Source organism: Crinia signifera, chromosome 4 (assembly GCF_055691185.1).
Source record: "Crinia signifera chromosome 4, ASM5569118v1, whole genome shotgun sequence".
Classification (NCBI taxonomy): Eukaryota; Metazoa; Chordata; class Amphibia; order Anura; family Myobatrachidae; genus Crinia; species Crinia signifera.
The window spans coordinates 33,586,200-33,605,605 of NC_139220.1; the positions used below are offsets into that span (position 1 = coordinate 33,586,200).

Below are 19,406 nucleotides of genomic sequence, written 5' to 3' on the forward strand. Positions count from 1 at the left end.
CTCATTGTTATATTATATATCCTCATGGTGTTCTGCTTAGAGGAGGAGATCCACTGTCTTTAGCTATTACCTGGAAATTCTACAATACCATATTGGAAAGAATATTCTTAGAACATAAAGGGGGGTATTCAATCCAGGATTCCAACTGTTGGGACGTTCCGACAGTCGGAATCCTGGCCGATCTTCGTTCCTTCTGAATTACACTATACATTTTCATATGGAGATTACAAACTAATGGTCATTGGCATAGCCACCATTTTAGTATACCATCAGTGGAGATTATGGTGTAAACCATCAATGGATGAAAACTATTTTATATGGCACCATCAACAGTTTTACCATCAGTGGTTTGAACTTTTGCAGCAAAACAGTTTTCAGAAGAGCCGAAGCCTGCACTGAGCTGCTATCTGACAGCCTAGCAGAACTGTGCAGTTTACCATAGCTGGTGGAAAACCATCTGGTCCACCAACATCAAGGTAACCACAGTCAAGATTAGACAGTGTAGCACTACAATTTAAACAGGACTATTTAAAACAGCAGGGGAGATTGATCCCAGCCACACAGTGCCACAGTCAGTGGGCACAGAATTGTTACATGTCAATGTTGTGGTAACAGTGTCTACATACTTCATACAAATGTCTAAGACCATGTTAGAATACAGTGGGATGCTGCTCAAATTAATTGAATGGTGTTATAAGTGAGCACAATATAACAAAATAAAGACTGCAGGTGTACTTCATGTTCTAGTCTTCAACACACACAATGATTTCCCAGCTAGTACTGTAAGCTATAATAAAATCAGGGCTGTCATCAGAAATTGTGGGGCCCAGGACTGACAAAATAAGCAGGGCCTCCCCCGTCCCTTTCTGGATTACCTGGAATGCCTGGTGAGACATCCGGTGTCTGTAGCACTGGCCGCACTACTTAACCTCCACATTGCTTCATGGGAAATTTGAACTTTATTTATGACAAATTCTACTTTATAAACTCCAGTCCTGGTTTCTGTAAGGAGTCCCCGCAGACGGACTCCATTATTTCCATTACAATTACACTATAATAATTAGGACACTTAGATTGATAGCTGTGGAGGGTGGGGGAGAGACAACTGCTAACCAATATTACTATTGGTAGTTATCGGTCCGCACATCCCACACATTGATATAGTTAGTAATGGCCTTAATATAGGTTACACAACTATAGGTTAAAAGTCACAGGGTGAGCTAATATAGTGCACATTGCACTTTTCATATAACTCCTTCTTCTGCTCATTAACTTTCTCCAATTGCTGTTCAATCTTGCTTATATAGCGCACACATATTCCACATTGCTTTAAAGAGAATATTTTGAACATTCACATCAGTCCCTGCCCCAGTGGAGCTTACAATCTATACTCCCTACAACATGTACACACACAGACATTCCAGGGTTAATTTGTTGGAATCCACTTAACCTACCAAAATATTTTTGGGATGTGGGACGAAACCAGAGTACCCGGAGGAGAATGCACAAACTCCGCACAGTTAGGGCCATGTTGGGAATTGAACCCATGACCTCAGTGCTGTGAGGCAGTAATGCCAACCGTTACACCTACACCGTCCGTACTGCCCTGAAAGTAAGTCCCACACAGGTGTCTCATTTCAAATCAATCAGCAGTCTCCTGGTGCAACCTAGAAACATTGGGGCTGTTTCAGAACCCTTTGTTTGGGTTTGAATTCGACCCCATTTTCAATGGTGGGGGTCTGTGCATGCGCATACATGAATATGCGCATGTGAAAACCCCCTGTGCTGATGCCTTCATTGAGTATCACACTCACCAAGGCAGTCGCACTGTGTGGAAAGGGGGGGCAGGCAGGGGGCTACAACAGGGGAATGCCCAGCACTTTATGGGTGTCCCCATAAAATTCCTGGGCATTCCTTTGGCGCCACAGATGTGGCGATGCCTGCATTGCCAGGTCACATGACACATGACATCACATGACATCAGCGATCGTCTCGAATTCGGACTACAGTGGCCATCTGAAAAGTAAATATACTTTTCAGACCGAAGGCTGGAAAAATCATTCAATGGTGAGAGACCATGAATTGATTTCTCCACCTTGCTGCCGTATACGAGGGGATGTGTTACAGTACACATCCCCTCGCATGTTACCGAAGGGATTTGTTCGGTGGGGGGGGTGGGCTTTGTTTACCTGTTCACTGTGCTGTAAACATATGAAGACTAGCGCACAGGTCTGAATCAGGCCCATTGTTTTGTAAAAAAAAAAGATGCCTGGCCCCAGCAGAGTCTGATGGGACATAGCGTGCCATGAAAAGTTATTTGTTTCAGCACAGAAGTATGACAACACATATACAATGCGTATTCATACAATTATTTTGGTGTATTTTTCTTTGAGTAAAAGATTTTGGTTACAGGTAAAGCATAATGCAGTGGATCACTCTTCCTTTCACAGCAGAGTGGGCTGTGTTTGCTAATGCATGGGTTTAAAAGTTTTCGCAATAGCTCATTTTAATATTTATGTCACATAATATAAATATGCGGCATAAATCAGTGCACAGTGCAAACGATGGTGGAACATATGTAAGTCATGTGACTTCAGTCATGTTTTTAAATCATAAGGAGCAATAATATGGAAACAACTGGGCACAACTTTCCTCAAAGGCTAATATCCTATGTATATTTATTACTTTTTACTTTTAACAAGATACAAAATTCTGAACAACTTCTGTGTACTATTATTATTATTATAAAATATGATCTCAATTTAAATCTGTGGAAATCACATCATACAGTACAGAAGGAGCCTTCTTCAACTAACCTTCTCCGGATAGCTCTGGTGAGCCAAGGCCTATTGTTCTCAGCTGCAATACAATACATAGAAAATACAGTAGGGGATTAGCATAGGATTAAGTCCGATAGCTCTGGCTCACTTAATCCTATTAAAGGGCTCGATGACGATGGCTCTATCTGTATATAAAGTTCTGTGCTTTTGAGAACAGTATTAATAAGAACTTAGCAATTCTACCGTTTCCAACAGCATTGAAGGCAAAACTCTACAAAACATCCAACTTTCAAACCATTCAGATCTGTTTTGTTGAACACGGCCTTGGATTGTCAAGGCTGTATTGCGACAATACACGGCCGCTGTTGCCGACACACCCCCTTTCAGCTGATTGACAGGCGGAACATTGAATTTCGCCTGTCAAAAAACTGTCGAACCCAGTGAAAACGGGCGTTCCGACAGCTGAATCCAAGATTGAATACCCTCCTTAATGACTACTAAGCATTATTAATCAATGGTTCACTATTGTTTTGTTTTATAGAGAGCTATTGGCTTCAGAATATCAAAGGAGACTATTGGAGATACTTTCAAACTGGTGTTTGGAGATCTGATAACAATATCATCTAAAAAGAAAATACTGTACAAGAATAAATAATAATACATTTTACTCAATTATAAATGTATTACAATCTACACTTTCAATGAGCAAAAAATAAAAAATGGCATCAAAAACATATCCAATCTTCTACTTATACCCCTTTCACATATCACAAATAACAACGTGCAGTGTAAAAGGGCCTTTTAAAAATAAAAATAAAGCTTTTCATAGTCTGTATTTTTGTTGATATGCTGTATTCCTACAGTTCTACATTTCCATAATAAAATATGTGTAAAAAAGTAGCTTTTCTAGTTTAATTGCCTATTTTTTGCTTTGCTTCTTTAATGTTAATTTATAACCTTTTGAATACTTTCTCTTTGCTCATGTAAAACAAACCTTATAGTACAAATCTGTTTTATTCATTTGAATTGTCTCAGCTGTATTTTTCTTAACCAATTCATTTACTGATTGTATTTTTCTTAACCAATTAATTTACTGATTGCAATCAGCTGGGTTTTAGAGTTTTTACTATACAAGTTTTATATTAATTTGTATTTTTCATATTTAAATTTCAATACTTAAAAAATGATATAGACAGAAGAGACTCATTTCCAAATTACTAGTTTCATATACCATACTGATAGTCAAATTGTTCATGTTTAAAGCTTAACAAAAATCTGACAATTCAACTTTTTCATGTTTAAAGCTTAACAAAAAATCTGACAATTCAACTTTTTCTCCTTGTCAAATGAATGCAAATAATGAAAACAAAGATGTGACTCATTCATTCACTCTATCATTTTAGAAAATGTATAATTGACAGTATACAGTACATTAAGCATTATCAATCAAACATAACAAAAAAGTTACGGAAGTTAAATACTAAAAACTAGAATTTATAGCACTACACTAAAAAGCTGCAGTTTTTCAATAAAATTGTGTGTTTTAGATATTATTTAACTACAAACAAGGTACCCGTAAAAGTTCATGTTTTCTAGGTCACCTTTGGTGTTTTTAAATCTGGTGATATACAGTGTAGCTGTTGGGTGACATTGCAAACCTGAACTGTTAGGGGTGCTTGAGAACTGAGTTTAGGAAACATTGGTGATTACCTATAGAAACTTAAATGTATGAATTCCATTGAGTAGCTATATATTACAGATTTTCTGTATTTAAAAATGGTAACTAAAAAAATAGTGATTACAATACAGTATATACATTAAATGGCACTTTAAAATACCTGTACAATCTACCTAGTAGGCAAATCATTTTTTAAAGTATCACTTTCAGCTGCTGTATCATCTGTGTCAATGAGATTGTCTGTGGGGACATTCTGCGCTGGTTTCAGATAGGCAATTTCATTCTGCTTTGAGTCGAGGGTCACACACACATCATAGGAGAATGGGAAAGGTAAGCTTCCATCACTGATCTCAGAAGGACATCCCAGGGTGAACTGCGGGTACACATCTCTACTAATGTTTCCAAAAGATGTCTGAGTATCTGATTTTCTGCATTTATAGATTACTGTAACCATCACTGTCACAACGAACAGAAATGAAATGAAGGCTATGGAAACCACCAGGTAGAATGTTATATTAGATGATTTATTTGAATCACTAGGTTTGTGTATTATCTCTGGTAAAACTTGCTGAAAACTTTCTGCTATAACCAGTGTTAAAGAAACTGTAGATGAAAAGGATGGATGTCCATTGTCTTTCACCATAATCACAACTTTATGTCTCAAAGAATCCATGTCCTGAAGGTCTCTTCCTATCCTAATTTCACCGTTACGTTGATCTATGCTAAAGACTGATGAATCAGAAGCTTGCAATAAGTGAAACGTGAGCCAGGCATTGTGTCCAGAGTCAGCATCCACTGCAATCACTTTGGTCACTAGGTAACCCCTCTCAGCTGTGTGAGGAATAAATTCAAATAAAGCTGATCCCTCAGTGTCTGGGGATGGGTAGAGAATTTTTGGAGCATTGTCATTCTTATCAACGATACATATCCTCACAGTAACATTGCTGCTTAGAGGTGGAGATCCGCTGTCTTTGGCCATCACCTGGAACTGAAATTCCCGCAATTGTTCATAGTCAAATGATCTCTGAGCATATAGAACGCCAGTGATTGAGTTTATGGAGATGTATGATGATACTGGAATATTTTCTATCATGCTTTTTAGAATGCTGTATGTAATTTTACCATTCTGATCATGATCGATATCTGAAGCATGGAAATTGTGTACTGAGTTCCCTGGTTGATTATTTTCCACAATGTAGACAATGTAGCTCATTTTCTCAAATGTAGGAGGATTGTCATTCACATCAGATATAGACAACTGAATGGTTTTATTGCTGGACAGTGAAGGAGATCCTTTATCCATACATTCAATTGTAATGTTATACATTGACTTCTTCTCTCGGTCCATGTTTGCGGCTGTTACTAGTTTGTAGTAGCTACTAGAGGAGGGCATTAATTGAAAATCCAGTGTGTCAGAGATCTGACAAATGACCTCACTATTTATCCCAGAATCCAGATCACGGATATTTATCAAAGCTATGAGAGTACCAGGTGGGGAGTTCTCTGGAAGTGTTGCTGAAAGAGATGTGATTGTTATTTCAGGAGCATTATCATTTACATCGATCACTTGTATTGATACCTTGCAAAGAGCAACATGACTCCCACCATCTTTTGCTTCAACAGTCATTTCATAAGTATCTGATGCTTCATAGTCCAAATGGCCTTTTACCTTAATATCACCATTTGAGGAGTTGATACTAAATATTTGTTGGGCGTTTTCAAGAATGTGGCTAAAAGAATAAGCTATCAAGGCATTTGAACCCTCATCTTCATCTGTTGCATTCAACCGAATTACTAGAAAACCAAGAGGAGCATTCTCATATAGTCTTATGTGATAGGTGTCTTGAGTAAATATTGGAAAGTTATCATTAAAATCTTGCACAACAATGTTAATTATGGCAGTGCCAGATTTTGGAGGCTTACCTCCATCAGTAGCAGTTATAGTTAAGTCATAGAAACTTTTCTTTTCTCTGTCCAGTGAATTCTCAAGGATAATTTCAGGATATTTAATTCCATCTCTAGTAACTTTTTCTCCTAAACTGAAACAATCATCACCTATAAGTGTGTAACTTTGTATTGAATTGGTGCCTAGATCTGGATCTTTTGCATTACTTAAGGTAAAGCGTGCCCCAGGTGAGGTATGCTCACTAATTTCTATATCAAACTGTTTCTTAGAGAAAGTAGGTGCGTTATCATTCACATCCTGTATCTCTATGGTGACTGTGTAAAAATTCAAAGGATTTTCAATGACAGCTTCAAGATTTATAAAGCAGTTCTGCTTAGCTTCACATAATATCTCTCTATCAATTCTGTCTGACACATATAAGTCTCCATTTTCCATATTGATATTGAAATATTGTTTTTTTCACCTGAGAGATAAGTTGGAATTTTCTAAATGCTAAATCCTTAACATTCAATCCAATATCTTTTGCCACATTGCCAACTACAGATCCCATCTTCATTTCTTCAGATATTGAGTATTGTAACTGGCCAGAGACATCATTGATAAGAAATAAAAAAAAGCAAAATACTTGCCTTATCTTTGTCCATTGTGTGCTTCTGTGTCTTGCATTATTATTCATTGTTAGACAGAAGTCGATATACTGTTGTGATATTTTAGAAATCCAATATATGAAAAGAGAAGACATCCATGAATTGCAGGTTATTTCATGAAGAAAATCAGGATAATCCAAATTGCAGGATGTACAGTGGAGATGTTGCAGTGCTATTTTCCTGATCTGCACTGTGAGACTGTAGTGAAATGCATTTGGATTCTACTTCCAGACTGAATGCAAACCTTTTTTAATACACAGTCCAATAGTGACACTTAGCGTTCGAAATGAGATGTTGCAACTAAACTACATTTTGTTGTGTTTATATGTTTTATCTGCTTGACCAACTTTAATGGCAAATCAAATATGGAACATTAATAATATTGAAATGAAATAAATTAAGTATCAAATCAAATTTAACATTTTAATAAAGCCGACACATAACTTCTGTTATTAGTAGTTTTTATACATTTTATTTTTGCAGAAAAAAAGTTTTATTCTTACATTTTTCTTCAAACAACTTTTAAAATAGTTTTCCATTTCAAGCAATAAATCAGTCCCTGGCCACGAATATCATTATTTTAGTTACAATTTAAACCTAATAACAACTCTGATATCTGCAGTCAGCAATAATGCTATATTCATACACTAGGGGCTAAATTTACTAAAATGATTATTGAAGATGAGATGTTGCCCATAGCAACCAATCAGATTATACTTCCTATTAATTTAGCACCTTCTAGAAAATAATAGAATCTGATTGGTTGCCCATAGCAACATCCCATATTCTTTTTTTATAACATTTCTTTTATTGAAGCGCACAGAAGAAAATTCAGTAAAGACATTTAATATAGATAGTCAACAGATACGAAAATACCTAGTATGATAATAGCAACAATATGGGTACAGAATATAGAAAAACTAGATATAGAGGATCAAAATAGCTCTGAATAAAAATTAAAGATATTCTAAATAGAAAGGGCCTGAATACCCAATACTAGATCAATCCACACAGACAATCAGCAGACATAGGTCAAATACCTTACAAGAAAAGGTTAAAGATCTAGAGCATGGGTCCTCAAACTGCGGTCCTCCAGATGTTGTGAAACTACAAATCCCAGCATGCCTTGCCACAGTTTTGCTATAGGGGAGTGTTAAAACTGTGGCAAGGCATGCTGGGGTTTGTAGTTTCACAACATCTGGAGGGCCGCAGTTTGAGGACCCATGATCTAGAGGATAGATCCTGTCACAGTAATTTCAAGTTAACAGTTCCTGTGACTGTGTCAAATATTAGTTTGCACGACTTTGCAGTGGAATTGTTTAAAAAGCTTTTACCACTTGCCTCATCCACAGATCTATTTATTGACCGCATTCACAGATTTCCTAAGGCCAGGGCTGCACTTGATAATGGCCCCAGGGATGCGCTGATGAAGATGCACTATTTTCATTTTAAAGATTCTCTACTAAAGGCTGCCAGACTGTCAACTGAATCGTCTGCGATCCGGGTGTGGTATATTTGCCGGACAGTTGGGATTCCGACAGTCATTAGTCAGATGTCGGATTCCCGACTGCACAGCGTGGGGAGTGCAATTAAGCCCCTTGCGGGGATGGTAGCGAGCTGCGCTCGCCACCTATTTTATTCTCCCTCTATGGGGGTCGTGGACCCCCACGAGGGAGCAGTCGAGATTCCGACGTCGGAGTAATGACTGTCAGAATTCCGACTGTCGGGGAGTCGTCCGGCAACCCTGCAATCCTTGGTGATCTCCTGCTATGCGCCTCAAATGATGATTATTTCAACCAGTTTCCTCTGTCATCAGGAAGGCAAACATTCCCTATTGCTGTGGATTTCCCACTAATTTGTTGATCTCCAATGAAAATTCCACTGTTTCTATTTCTATTTTGGAAGAGGGAAATAAACAACATTCATCACTATCTTCTTGCTAAAGTATCACTTTCTCTGGAGAGAGCTTTTCAGAAGTGTTAAATACTTCCCCTGCTTTCCTGTTCTACAGTATACAGATTGAAGACATTTTTGATTGTCACCCACATTTGTAGAAATGAAACAAAGACAAATATACCCAGTGGCGTCACTAGGGTTGGTGTCACCCGGTATAGAAACTTATGATGGCACCCCCCTACCCCATTTCCCTCATATATACATGAAATGTTGGAACTCCAAGTTACACCTTCATCAGCTAACACCCAAACCGTTGAAGCAATTAAAGGTGTTTTAAAGTTATACCAAAGACTCAAATTGCTGATCTTTCATGCAGAGTTATATTGGACACCAATATTGGAAGGCACTGGACCATACTGTATATTTAAACTATTCACTGTGAGTGCTGAGCATATAAATTTATTTCATTCATTTATTTGGAGGGGATGTGACCACAGCATATTGGTGCTTACTGAGTGGCAGTTACTGCATTGACATATATATATATATATATATATATGAAGCAGAGGTCTGGCACTCCCGTGGGACAGCTTTTTGGCTGCAGCCGGTGCCCTCTCAAGGGTGATACATACGGAGACTGCAGGAGCGGCACTCGTGGCTTAGATGTTGATAAATCAATAAACACACCGTGACACGGTAGTAGTGATCAACGTTTCAAATAACTTTGTATTTTTCTTCAGGGTCAGGTGATCCTGAAGAAAAATACAAAGTTATTTGAAATGTTGATCACTACTACCGTGTCACGGTGTGTTTATTGATTTATCAACATCTAAGCCACGAGTGCCGCTCCTCCAGTCTCCGTATATATATATATATCCTTTTGAAAAAATTAGGACACTTCCCGGTCTTCTGCATTAACAAGCCATTCTTTAATCAATCAAATCCATATTAAAGTGCCATGTGCATGACAGTGGGCCATGGGCCAACATTTCGGTCTGCCCCCAGACCTTCTTCAAGGCCCCCACTATCTCCTCCTAAAGTGCATAACCCTCTAGTTGCATTGTGAGCCCTTATATCCACCAAACAGCCTCCAGGACACACCTACCGGAAATCAGTAAAAAAACAAATCTCTAGTCCAAAAATATATCATCAGCATCAAGTACCTTAAAATATACATAGAGCACATACCAATCCTGCTTTCCTGCTTTCCTGACCATGAGGTGAAGAGGCAATTGGGTGATGGGAACACCTACCTCCCTATCCGATCCATCCCTATGAAGATGATCAAACAACAAATTGATATGGCATTGTCTAATGCCATTAGTTTGGGCATTAGACAACATTTAGTCCCGGCATCCCCCAGCAGGACAGAGCTGGCTGCTGCAACTGTTGCAGACACAGACTCGCAAGATGATGAAATCATCATCATCTCGTGAGAGTATATGCACAGCTCTGCAGCAGTGGTGGACTGACTGCTGCCACTGCACAGTCAGGCACATGACAGCTCCTAGTCCTTCAGACCCAGCGTAGGGCTGCTCACCTTCCCATCGCTGCAGCTCCAGGCCTGTCGCCCAAATAAATACATTTTTAAAAGTTGTGCGTCCGTGTCCGGTATTGCCTCTTCCCCCCCCCCCTGACAGGCCGGGTCTGGGTAAACTTTACCCACCGCTCTGTCAGCGGCCCTGATCACCGGCAATTACTGACACACTCACGCTGCAGTGGCCGGGTCCAGGAATCAAGCTGCCACGGGGAGGGAGCAGTGATGGGAGACTCCAGCAGTGAGTCTCCTGTCACTGCTCCCTCACCGCGGCAGCATAATTCCTGGTCCTGGCCCCCAATTACGGAACTGTGAGTGTGACACAGCCACTGGGGGGATGGGTAAAAATTGCCGGGGGGGGCGGTGTCGTGTGGACCGGGGGGTGGTGTTTCAATGCAGCTCTTTTTAGTGTCATCTCTGAAGGGTGTCATCCCTGAAGGGTGACACCCAGGTGTGGGCGACACCCGCCTAATGACACCACATAATATACCCCTAAAACACAATTACTTAGAATCAGATGTGATTTTAGACTGGTTTGGGGACCACCTCCCTCAAACAATCCATAGAACTATATTTTTGCTGCTGTATGCAGCCGTTATCCTTAGTGTACCTTGGCACATGCACAGTCTACTGATAAATACTCTACTGCATGAACATCAGCATTGCATACAAATCTGAATCAGGATCTAGGTCTTTTGGAAGTAGGCTTAATACAAATGTCACATTTAAAGTAAACTGACTACCCACATACATTGGATGAACCATTTGGGGTATCAACATATTTCTTATCCTATCAGAGGACATCAAATGGACTTTGGGAGTCCCGGGAGGAACATCAAATGTCATGACATCACATGACAGTTGCGCAATTCTCCTCTGGGAATGTTTTGGCCAGCCAGGATATCTTTACGGGGCCCCTTTGGACCTGCTGGACCCTAGACAGGTGCCTAGGTTGAATTGTGGGAAATAAGCATCTGCTTAGAATTTAATACTGAATAACCTAATATAAATTACATATATTAAAGCTGACAATCTAATGCTATTTTATTTGGTGGCCCAATAATGGAATAATTGAATTACTGGACACATTACTAGACTTTAAAGTTTAGGCAACTCCCATCTTTAAAATTTATTTTAAAAGCCATATTGGAAAATAAGTTAAAATGTAATTTTTTTTTAAGGTATGCTATTTTAGAGTACAAAAAACATCAATTATCTTTATTACTGCATGCATATCCATCTAAGTAACAAAAAGAGTAATGCTTATTTATTTCAACAAAAGTTTGTCATACCTGTAGAATGCATCCAGCAGACACATTTTCTTTTATAGAATAGGTTCCAGCAGCAGAATCATCTGTGTCAATGAGGTTGTCGGTGGGGACATTCTGCACCGGTTTCAGATAGGCAATTTCATTCTGCTTTGAGTCGAGGGTCACACACACATCATATGAGAATGGATAAGGTAAGCTTCCATCACTGATCTCTGATGGACATCCCAGGGTGAACTGAGGATACACGTTTCTGCTCAAAGCCTCAAAAGATGTTTGAGTACTGGATTTGTGGCATTTAAATATGACTGTAGCCAAGACTGCCACAATAAATAATATAGAGATGAGAGCTATGGCTATTACTAGATAAAATGTAACATTAGATGGAGTCTCTGAATTACGAGGTTGGCGTCTTATCTCTGGTTCAAGTTGTTGAAAGTTTTCAGCCACAACCAAGTTTAAAGTAACTGTAGCTGACAGAGAGGGTACACCATTATCCTTCACCAGGACCACAATCTTTTGTCTCAAAGATTCTGTGTCTGGAAGGTCTCGTCCTATCCTGATTTCACCAGTGTGTTGGCCAATGGTAAATAAAGAAGGATCAGGAACTTGTAGAAAGTGGTACGACAGCCAGGCATTGTGTCCAGAGTCAGCATCCACTGCAATCACTTTGGTCACTAGATAACCTTTCTCAGCAGAGTGAGGAATAAACTCAAATAATGCTGATCCCTCAGTGTCTGGGGATGGGTAGAGAATCTTAGGAGCATTATCGTTCTTATCAATGATACATATCCTCACTGTGACATTGCTGCTTAGAGGAGGAGATCCGCTGTCTTTAGCCATAACTTGGAATTGAAATTCTCGCAGCTGTTCATAGTCAAATGATCTCTGAGCATAAATAACTCCGGTCATTGAGTTTATGGAGATGAACGATGACACTGGAATGTTCTCAATGTTTGTATTAATAATAGAATATACTATCTGAGCATTTTCTTTGTCATCTGGGTCTGATGCATGGATACTATGTACTGAAGTTCCTGCTGGGGTGTGCTCTTCAATGTAGGTTATATACATTGGTTTATCAAAGACTGGTGGATTATCATTCACATCTGAAATGATTATATGTATAATTTTCTTAGTTACCATTGGAGGAGATCCTTCATCTTCAGCTATTATAGTTATGTTATAAGTAGAATTGGTTTCTCTGTCTAGAGGAATAGCCGTTACTAGCTTGTAGTAATTATTGGAAGATGGTAGTAATTTAAGTGCTGATTTGTCTGTTATTCGACAACTCACATCCCCATATTTTCCAGAATCCAAATCTTTAACATTAATTAATGCCACAAGTGTACCGGGTGCAGAATCCTCTGGAATTGGTGTAGATAGTGATGCAAGCATTATCTCAGGAGCATTGTCATTGACATCGACAATCTGGATCAATACAGTACATTGCCCCACTAAGCCACCACCATCGGCTGCTTCCACAGTCATCTCATAACTTTGCGTTGATTCAAAGTCCAGTTCTCCTATAGTTTTAATAACACCAGTCTCTGGGTCCAAAGTGAAGGCTTGATGAGCATTTTCAGAAATGTGACTAAATGAATATGTAATCTCTGCATTGGAACCTTCATCTTTATCACTGGCATTTAGATGTAGAACTATAAAACCTATTGGTACATTCTCATTTAAGTTGATTTTATAAGATTTTTGACTGAATACTGGATAATTATCATTAACATCCTGTACCACAATTTTAATTATTGCAGTTCCAGTTTTCACAGGTTTTCCTCCATCAAAAGCAGTTAACACTATTTCATACTTTTGTTTATTTTCACGATCCAGAGGCTGCACTAAAAGTAGTTCTGGATGTTCTGTTCCAGACTCAGATTTATCTACCAATGTGAATTGTGAATTAGGGCTGAGATTATAGGACTGTATAGAATTAATTCCTACATCTGGATCTCGTGCATTACCCAAAATAAAATGTGCTCCTGGCAAAGCAGATTCACTTATTCCTATATTGAAAGTATTCTTATAAAAAGTTGGTGCGTTATCATTTATATCCTGAATTTCAATTTTAAATGAATAAACATTCACAGGATTTTCAGCCAAAATCTCAAGATCCAGAAAGCAGCTCTGCTCTGATCCACATATCTCTTCCCTGTCTATCCTGTCACTGACATATAAATTACCATTTTTTAAACTGATGTTGAAATAATTTCTGTTCTGGGAAACAATCCTTAATTTTCTCATTGTCACTTCATTACTGTTCAATCCCAAATCCTCTGCAATGTTCCCTATTACAGAATTCAGCTTCATCTCCTCTAGAATTGAGTAGTGAAACTGATTAGAAGCAGCCACAGCATAGAAACAAAAGCAGAAAAATATTACTTGCCAAGCCATGTCCTCCATATAATGATGTGCTGAGTTGCTGTTACTGTTTCTTAAGTATCCAAATAAAGATGAAAATGATGCTTGATATCCTCAGTGCAAGAGAAGGGTGAAAAATAACCTGTCTTCTTGTTGATCTGCAGTGTCTGAGTATTACAAAAATCACTAGTTCCTCACATTGTACAGCCAGCTTCTCTGCCTTGTTAGGCAAGAGCACCACCATGAGGATACATTTCGGAAGTACATTTAAATTTTAAAATTCAGAGTTTAAAAATGTATATTTGATTTCAATTTTTTTGCAGTTAAAAATAATCATTTTGAAATACTGCAGTATATATGTTTAAATATAATTGAAGTATCAAACACAAAAAAGTTTCTTTTGTGTTTACTTACAGTATTATGTAATGTATTTTAAATGAATTTCACAGAATAATGTAAACTTTCTTGCATACATACTGTACAATGACAAAAAAACCTTTGCACATCTTTTATAAAGAACAAAGAAACTAGATAATTTGCCATACACTATGGCCAGTCATCAGAAATGTGAGTTTAGGGCTAGATTTTATTGTTAACTTGCACACACCACACACTTATACAAATAGAGATTTTTTTTATCAAAATGTATGAAATATTTGGTTACAAAGAGAGCAAATAAAGATGCCATATTCAAAGGGCTCAGAAAAATGACGGTAATGTGTCAATTCAAATAGCAAATAAACACATAGGTAATAACTAAAATATAACTAAACTAATAACTAATACCTAAAACACAAAAAAAGGATTAATGGAGAACAATTGAGTTTATGTGCAAGTTACCAATGTATGATATTTTGGGGAGATTTTTTAATTAGGTATAATACCATATGCAGATAAACAAGAATATCTATCCAGAGAGCATAGTGTTATGGCCTCCATGTCCATGCGGTGGAACCATTCAGTGACAGTGGACATCCAATGAACCAGGATCACCACCTTTGCGGCATTGTTCTGGTGGTCGAGCAATGTTTTATATTTAGAAATAGGCATGGGAAAATAATTAAATTCAAAGGTATTCAGAATGTCGGGTCAAGAGAGATTTAAAATAGAAATAACCTGCTGCCAAAAGGCACCAATTTCTGGACTGGTTCACCAAATGTGAAATGTGGTGTTGTCCAGCATGAACCATATGAATCAATATAGGAGCAATGGTCCTAATTCAGACCTGCTCGCTAAGCAGCAGGGCTAGGAATGCCAATCCCGGGGCATTTTTTCAATCACGGAATTCGGGATTGAAAAATGCACAATTCTTGGATTCCCGGGACTGGCTTCCCCAATAATAAAACCCGCCCAGCCGCCCGCAGGGTGTGGTGCGGCCAGAAGTGTGGGTGGTGAAGCCAGGCGGGTCGGCGATGGAGCCAGGCCGGTGGGTGGGCAGGCAATCAAGCTTGAAGGGTGGGTGAATGCAATCAGGGTGGGTTGGGTGGCTAATGGAGGTGGGATGGCAGCGCACCCAGGACGAGGCGGGCTGTGGCCTGCGCAACATGACCTCTGGTGTCTTAAAGCTGCACAGAGCCACACTGCTCTGTGCAGCATTGCCCCAGCATTAACCTGTGCATGTGCAGTCTAATCCCGAAATCCTGGGATTGGAAACTCCAATACCAGGATTGAAAACCCTGGTGTTTTAGGGGCTAAATCTTAGGATCCCACTGATCCTGGGATTGGCCACACTACTGCCTGTCCACTGCCCGAGCGAATGTCTACCTGGCATGAGAGGGCATGTGTATGCTTTACCATCCCCTCGCAGTCATCAAATTATTTTTTCCCAGTCACAAATAAAAGTCAATCTAGGCTGTCTTTTACTTCCACCAGAGATGGTCGCAAAGGGGGCAGGCACTGATGCCATGTGACCTCAGCTGCCTGGCCTCGCAGGTGGCCTCGCAGTGTTTTCATATGGACTCCCATAAAGTGCTGAGCATTGCCCTACACCAGCCCCCTGTCCACCCACTTCCCTCCCCTGACCGTGTGTACTCCTCAGCGACTGTGATACTTGCCAAAGGTGTTCACACAGGGTTCTGCACATGCATATATTCGCACATGCGCAGACCCACACCATCGGAAACAGGGCCACTCATACCTGAATCAGGCCCAAAGTTTCAAAAATAGAATTGCATAAGAATTCAAAACCACCACAGCAATGCCAGGGAGAATGTGAGAAGTGGCACCAGATATAAAACCTGTACAAAACAGTAACAAAATCTACAGTACTGTACGGAAAAGGTTTGTAAGTATTTTTAAACTAAATTAAAATTTCAATTAAAATATATAATAGCGTATTTCCGCACAATATAATTGTATTAGGCTAATATTTAAAAGTAAGAAGATGATAGTTTTAACTTCCATTTCAAAGTCACCAAATACCTGTGGCATTGAAATAGTTGGCATGTTTGTTAACGCTTTGAGTGCCAAGTGAATTTGTCAAAATTGGTGTGAAAATTGGCAAAATTTTTTCATTATAATGACCTGTAATGTTTACCTTATATAGGAAATACAGGGTGAAATGTAATAGGATGAGATTCAGAAAGTGAGAAATTTAGTAAGAAATCTCCAGTTCTTTAAAGCGGAAATCATTTACACTGCAAACCAAACTGGTCGCTAACATTTTTTGTTAGTGACGCTGGCGTTTCTAGCCAATATTTTGCGCATCTCTCACAGAGATATTGGCACTCAAAGGGGGGCATGCAATCCTCCACCGCTATTTCCGATGGGGGAAATATTGGCAGGTGCCTATTCAAAGTTGTCTTTACTGACAGCATTGAAGAGGCATCATGGCAGAATGAGCCCGACTTTAAAAACTGACGGGCCCGTTCTGCCGAGAACGGCCATGGATTGTTGTGATCACGGCCGTATCTCGACAATCCACGGCCGTTTACGCGGACACACCCCCTTTTCACTGATCGGCAGGTGGGATATTGATCGGCAGGTAGGACATCACCTGACGATTTGTTGTTGAGCAAAACCCAAACAGGTCAGGATTAACAAAAGGGTTAACAAAGGGTTAACATATGTGTATTTTGTTTATTCTAATTTCTAATTCCCAAGATTTATTTTTTAGAGCTGTTTGAGTTTCTGGTCTTGGCCAGCTTTCCCGCTGACAGTTTAAACTTGCATTTTTTATTCCCTATTGTGTCTTGGCCATCCCTCCTCTCCTTTCGTCTGAGATTATTGGGACACAAATATTTATACCTGAAATGCATTAAGTGGGTGACTGTATGCCACTTTTGGAGATTACTGAACAGGAATCCACTACTGCTGCTACAGTAGGTAGCTAACTGGTTTCTGGGACCTGAGGGATATCCATTTGCTGCAAGGTGAGATCTGTGACTCCATGAAGCAAGTTTTTTTTTTTATAATTCAGTTTTTAATAAAAACAAATTACAAATAATCTATACGAGTAAAATCTACTAGCTCAAACATTTTACATGTATTTATCCAATGAGATAGCTATACTGAACAAGACTAAAAAAAAAAAAAAAAAAAAATAATTGGAATATATTACAGGAAAAAAAAACCTTTAGATACAAGACAGATGTAAATATTGGCCTAATAAATACAACCACTCAATAACAGCTTGGAAGTACTTATTATCATCATCATATGTATACAAAACCCATGTTGCCCCATTTGGTGTATTGAGGCTGCATTTACAGTAAATGTGACACAAAAGCAGCAGGGACAATTTATGTAGGTATATAGAACATCTGACTCTGCAGCTTCTTGCTGGTGTACGGATGTAAAGCCAGGATGGATCATATGACAGTAACTAGAAATACTTCCAAGTCTTCACAAAGGTGCTGGACTCTGTCTGCTGTTATTGATCGAATCAAAGTCAATGACTATATTTCTCCTCTTGGGAACAAATTTCGTGTATTTGATACCAGTGAGATCAAACATGTGCCTTGAAGCTTTAATTTCTGGGGAATCGTGAGACTTATCAGACATGTATATCACTTCTTTAATGCCTGCTTGGATGATTAACTTGCATTGTCCATTGCATGGAAACAGAGCAACATACATGACACAGCCTTTAACATCGGCAGAATTTTTGTTCATTATGGCATTAAACTCTGCATGACAAACACAGCACAAATTCTATTTCAGCAATTTGGAGGGAGAATAAATTAGAATGGCTTATTTAAAAAGGGTAACGGTGTCCTCCAATCCCAGCTCTCAGAAAATATAGTTAGTGTTTTCCTGATTGTATAGAGCTAGTAATCCATATGGATATTTTGTGTCAAGTCTATCCTTTGCAGTCCTCCCCCATGGAAGGACATCATCATGACAGCCATTTGGCATCCCATTGTACCCAATACCAACAATCTTATTTTCAGGATTTACTATACATGCTCCAACTTGGGAACTTGGATCTTTACTCCTCTGAGCTGATAGAAAGGCGACAGCCATAAAATACTCACACCATTCTAAGTAATCTTCCCGTTTTTTGCACACTGCATCAACTGGTTGCCCGCTGGCTGGAGCCGCTGCTGATGCCACCTGGCCGCTCATGGTCAATAATATCTTCATAAGGAAGTTTTTAAATCTATTCACCTGATACAGAGAAATTATTCAAACCTAATACAAGAAGCTGCTGGTCTACTAAAAAAGGTTGCGGCGAACCTAAAGAGAAAATCCTAGACAACATATATATACATAAAGCGCATTATTGGAGTCACATCTTTCTGTATATATATACATATATATATATATATAGGTGACCAGCGCTGGGAGATAACCGGTGTGAAACCTCCAAAGGATTGAGATTTTCCTCAAATCTTCTGAAATATTAGCGATCCCCTTGTGTGTAGGTGCCAGAAGGAAGTCAACTTCAAAATTCTATTCTGGTGTGCACATCAAGGTATCTTCAACATGAGACATCAAGATGTAACAGGATCGTGAACTTACTTTATAATTCTGCCCTGCGTTCCTATAATGGTTTCTTTTTCAATAAATCCTGCTTTTTCACATCACCGCCTGCCTGCTGTTACATTGGAAAAAGAAACCATTATAGGAACGCGGGGCAGAATTATAAAGTAAGTTCACGATCCTGTTACATCTTGAAGTCTCATGTTAAAGATACCTTGATGTGCACACCAGAATAGAATTTTGAAGTAAGTTGACTTCCTTCTGGCACCTACACACAAGGGGATCGCTAATATTTCAGAAGATTTGAGGAAAATCTCAATCTTTTGGAGGTTTCACACCGGTTATCTCCCAGCGCTGGTCACCTATATATATATATATATATATATATATATATATATATA

At 39.0% G+C, this 19,406-nt stretch overlaps 1 protein-coding gene and 2 pseudogenes across 1 annotated transcript in view; all 3 read right to left on the reverse strand.

Moving 5' to 3' along the window:
• Window positions 1-4,341: 4,341 nt before the first annotated feature.
• Window positions 4,342-7,186, reverse strand: LOC146072277 (protocadherin gamma-B2 pseudogene; annotated as a pseudogene).
• A 4,544-nt stretch (window positions 7,187-11,730) lies between these two features.
• On the reverse strand, window positions 11,731-14,115 carry LOC146072925 (protocadherin gamma-B4 pseudogene; annotated as a pseudogene).
• Window positions 14,116-17,925: 3,810 nt separating this feature from the next.
• LOC146072926 (protocadherin Fat 4-like) overlaps window positions 17,926-19,406 on the reverse strand; it is a 37,622-nt gene continuing 36,141 nt past the window's right edge. The window contains exons 6-7 of the mRNA XM_083180099.1: window positions 18,456-18,690; window positions 17,926-18,209 (exon numbers count right to left, since the gene is read on the reverse strand). Of these exons, the coding sequence (XP_083036225.1) occupies window positions 17,926-18,209; window positions 18,456-18,690 (519 nt within the window). The remainder of the gene's footprint in view (window positions 18,210-18,455; window positions 18,691-19,406) is intronic.